This window comes from Octopus bimaculoides, chromosome 11 (genome assembly GCF_001194135.2).
Source record: "Octopus bimaculoides isolate UCB-OBI-ISO-001 chromosome 11, ASM119413v2, whole genome shotgun sequence".
NCBI classification, from domain to species: Eukaryota; Metazoa; Mollusca; class Cephalopoda; order Octopoda; family Octopodidae; genus Octopus; species Octopus bimaculoides.
This window is the reverse complement of record NC_068991.1, coordinates 20,883,333-20,887,164: the sequence shown is the minus strand read 5'-3', so window position 1 is coordinate 20,887,164 and position 3,832 is coordinate 20,883,333. Positions and strand designations below refer to the sequence as shown.

Sequence of the window (3,832 nt, the reverse complement as noted above, 5' to 3'; positions counted from 1 at the left end):
TATATATATAAAGTTCCATAAGTGGCTCGTCTGTTTTCCTATGGGTTCATTCTGTTGTCCCTAAAAAAGGTCGTTTTTTTGTGCTTTGTTTATGTTCCCGTTCCTTTTCTGACGTCCTGTTCCCGGATATGCATCTATATATATACATGTAGATGTAGGTATGTACATATATGTATGTATACATGCATATGCTCATATATCATTTGTATTATGTATATATACATATATATATATAAACATTATCTTATGAGTTCATGTTTTGAAAATGTCTTAGAATTATTTGGTTATTGTTTTCATTATAGCTCTTTTGTCAATCAAGAGTGTTGTTGATAATCTGAGGTTTGAGAATGTGGAATAAATTTTCCTGTCTGGAAACACAGCAAAAATATTTGTGGGGAATCTAATACTGGTAACTTTTGAGCTGATAATTCAATACCTCAGCCACTTGGGTTGATTATTACCACTTCTGGTTTTGTGAAATTGAGTACACAGCTGTTGCCAGTAGCCATTTTCATTTTTATGGGTGGTGCTGTGTGAAAAAGGAAGGATTTACTAGACAGAATGACGGGAAAATTTCACAGCAATGCCTTCTGCATTACAAAAGAAAGAAAATGTACATTCAAATAGGAACTAACACAACTGAATAAAGGAATTCTCTCCACAAAAAAAGTTTATCATCATCATCATCATCATCATTTATTGCCTGATTTCTTTGCTGGGAGTGGTTAGATGATTCCACAGGATCTGACAAGCCAGTGGACTGTTTTGAGTTCCAATTTCTGCTTTAGCATGATTTCTATAGCTAGATACCCTTCCCAATTCCATCCACTCTACAAAGTTTACTGGGTACATTTTTTGTGGTACTGGCTTGCCATTCGTGAGTTTGCCAAGTAACTCACAAGATAAGACCCCACTCATCTGAGTGGGAGTGTAGGTATAGAGTGAGGCGGCTTTGTGCCAGTTGTTGAGTAAAGTATGATACAGGGAGTGAAACAGGTGTTTTGCTAAAGAGGAGATACATGGCTACCCAGTTGGAAAGAGAGAAAAGAGATGGTGAAAGTGTACCCTTAAAGTAGATGATTATAATAAAAAGAATAGGGACAGTAGATCAGAAAGGGTAGGTGGGTAGGTAAGTTCACCAGTGTGTGAAGCAAGTGTGACAGATGGTTTTAGATGGGGATAGGTAGATACTGTGAATGGAAGACATGGGTGGAGGCATAGTCATTGGTGAATATCAGTTAGGAGGGCAAGTGTAGGGAGGAGGAGAAGGTGACAAGTGGCAGTACTAGAGAAGCAAAAGTGTAGGGGTATAAATGGTGTCATTTAATTAGCTAAAATTATTGTTCTGGGTATGCAGTAGTGAATGAGTGTGATGCCTTTTTTTTTTTTAAATTTAATTACTGGATCGGAAGGAAGAGGCAGTGCCCCTAGTCTGTGCAGGCTTTTTGAGAGCTGTGGGGTACAACAGAAAAGACATTAGCAGAGAGAGTTCCAGAAGGATGACCTTATGGAAAGGAAGGTCTGGGAGTAGTGTCTGGTGCAGCACTTTAGGGGACGGGCTTTGGTGGAGAGATGAGTTGGTCAGGAATGTCTGAGTAGAAATGGTATAAGTCCAGCAGTTATATGGAGCAGAGGCCATTATTGTATCAGTAGCAAAAGCAGAGAAAGGAGACAGCATGGCCTGTGTGCCTATGGCATGCAGGCATCCTGGATGCGAGAACAATATGCTGCTGTGGACCTCACTTGAGTTTTTAAAGTTTTAGTAGCAATTCTTACCATGCAGCCATGCTTGGACTTATTTGTCGTTATAACTTTTTGATTGTTGTTCTTTTACAAAACCCTTACTTTCTCCGTCAAGATGTGGAGGATAGTTAAATCAGCTACTCCAATGTTGTCAAAAGTTTATTTGAGCAGAGCTCAACTTCAAAGGAATTGCAACATCAACAATAAAACGTTATTAACTTGATAATCTGAATGCTTGCAACTTTGAATTTTCCAGTCTGTTCCACAATATCTTCCTGTTTTAAACCCACTCAATACATTCACCTCTTGTTCTTTCTGTCCCACTCAGCCATTGCTACCATAATAAATAGTTTTGTCTAATTCTTTCTCTTCTGAGGTGCACCAAACTCGATCTGCCTTGCATAGCTTCTGAATAGCTTCTTGCTGGAGTTCTAACGGAAACATCAACTGAATTAAACTTGACTAAAGCAGTTCTTGTCGCTATCCTTTCTCTCACTCCAGTCTTGTTGTTGGCACTCCGTCGCTTACGACGTCGAGGGTTCCAGTTGATCCGATCAACGGAACAGCCTGCTCGTGAAATTAGCATGCAAGTGGCTGAGCACTCCACAGACACATGTACCCTTAACATAGTTCTCGGGGTTATTCAGCGTGACACAGTGTGACAAGGTTGGCCCTTTGAAATACAGGCACAACAGAAACAGGAAGAGAAGGTTGTGGTGAAAGAGTACAGCAGGATTCGCCACCATCCCCTGTCGGAGCCTTGTGGAGCTTTAGGTGTTTTCACTCAATAAACACTCACAACACCCAGTGTGGGAATCGAAACCGCGATCCTATGACCGCGAGTCCGCTGCCCTAACCACTGGGCCATTGCGCCTCCACCACTCCAGTCTAGGAGGGCATAAAATAGACAAAATAACCTACATAGGCATTGCTATCATTCCCAGACTAATAAAATTTAGGCTGAGGGAGCCTTTATGTTGTTTCCCAATCTGCTAGAAGTAGCTACCAAATCTCCCTGAAATCAGTTGCTGAAACACTTAAAGATGGGATAGTCATGGCTGAAACATCTTTGATCATAGCTTCAATGCATCAAAGGTGGTGGTTGTGATGATGGTGGATAAATAAGAACTCAGTACCCCAAATGTTTTTTCTATGACAATCATTTGTTTTTGTTTTCTTTTTTTCTTTTCTTTTTCAGAATGACTGGTTGAAGAAACTAAATAAGGATCTGGAAGATAAAGCTGAATGTTCAGAACTTCAAATAAATTCTATCTCCAGAGAATATCGGAGTGTTCTCGAATTCAAAGAGGTAAACACATGAATATTCATACAAATCATTGGGTTTAAAGCGCCAATATAAATAGATTGTTGTGAATCTGGTCTGTAAAGCTAACTTTTGAAAACAATGGACATTATTTACGTTATTTACATTTGACCTCATATTTGTCCTCATCTTGTTTGTTGTTAACACAACGTTTCACCTTCATCAGGTGTCTTTGGGAAATTTCGAACCTGGGTTCTCATTTCTAAGGTATTTTTCGATGTTATAATTATTATTGTTGTTATTATTCAGGTCACTGCCTTCGATCAAACTCAGAATCTTGAGGTTAGTACCCAGTGCTCTTAACTACTATGCAATATGCCCATGGGCAATTATGGAGTGAATTTTAGGGCTTATAAATCTAATATTCTCTTATCCTTCCTTTATACCGGTTCCCATATGCTGTTCATATCTGCACTCTGTCTGCTTAGGAGGTTGTTGTGTCTTGGCATATGTGCTGCTTCTTTTCATATTTTCCAGTGGTGTTCTCTGTCTATTATTTTAACTTCATCCCACAGGAGAAAGTGGTCTCCATTTTTCCATGCATGATCAGCTATACCCGATTTATCAATATCTCAGTTCTATTTTTAAGAGATGAGGACTTATGTACATTATGTACATTATTTACATTTGACGGATATTTGTCCTCATCTTGTTTGTTGTTAACACAACGTTTCGGCTAATATACCCTCCAGCCTTCATCAGGTGTCTTGGGGAAGTTTTGAACCTGGGTTCTCACTCCTAAGGTATTTTTTGATGTTGTTGTTC

General features: G+C 39.2%; 1 protein-coding gene across 4 annotated transcripts in view; it reads left to right on the top strand.

Annotated features, from left to right (window-relative positions):
- The window catches only part of LOC106869305 (thyroid receptor-interacting protein 11), a 214,951-nt gene that overhangs the window by 12,864 nt on the left and 198,255 nt on the right, over nucleotides 1-3,832 (top strand). For 3 of the 4 annotated variants that reach the window (XM_052971565.1, XM_052971568.1, XM_052971567.1), the window contains exons 3-4: nucleotides 2,942-3,052; nucleotides 3,317-3,349. In XM_052971565.1, coding sequence (XP_052827525.1) covers nucleotides 2,942-3,052; nucleotides 3,317-3,349 — 144 coding nt within the window. The remainder of the gene's footprint in view (nucleotides 1-2,941; nucleotides 3,053-3,316; nucleotides 3,350-3,832) is intronic. The other variant, XM_052971566.1, reaches the window with a different exon arrangement.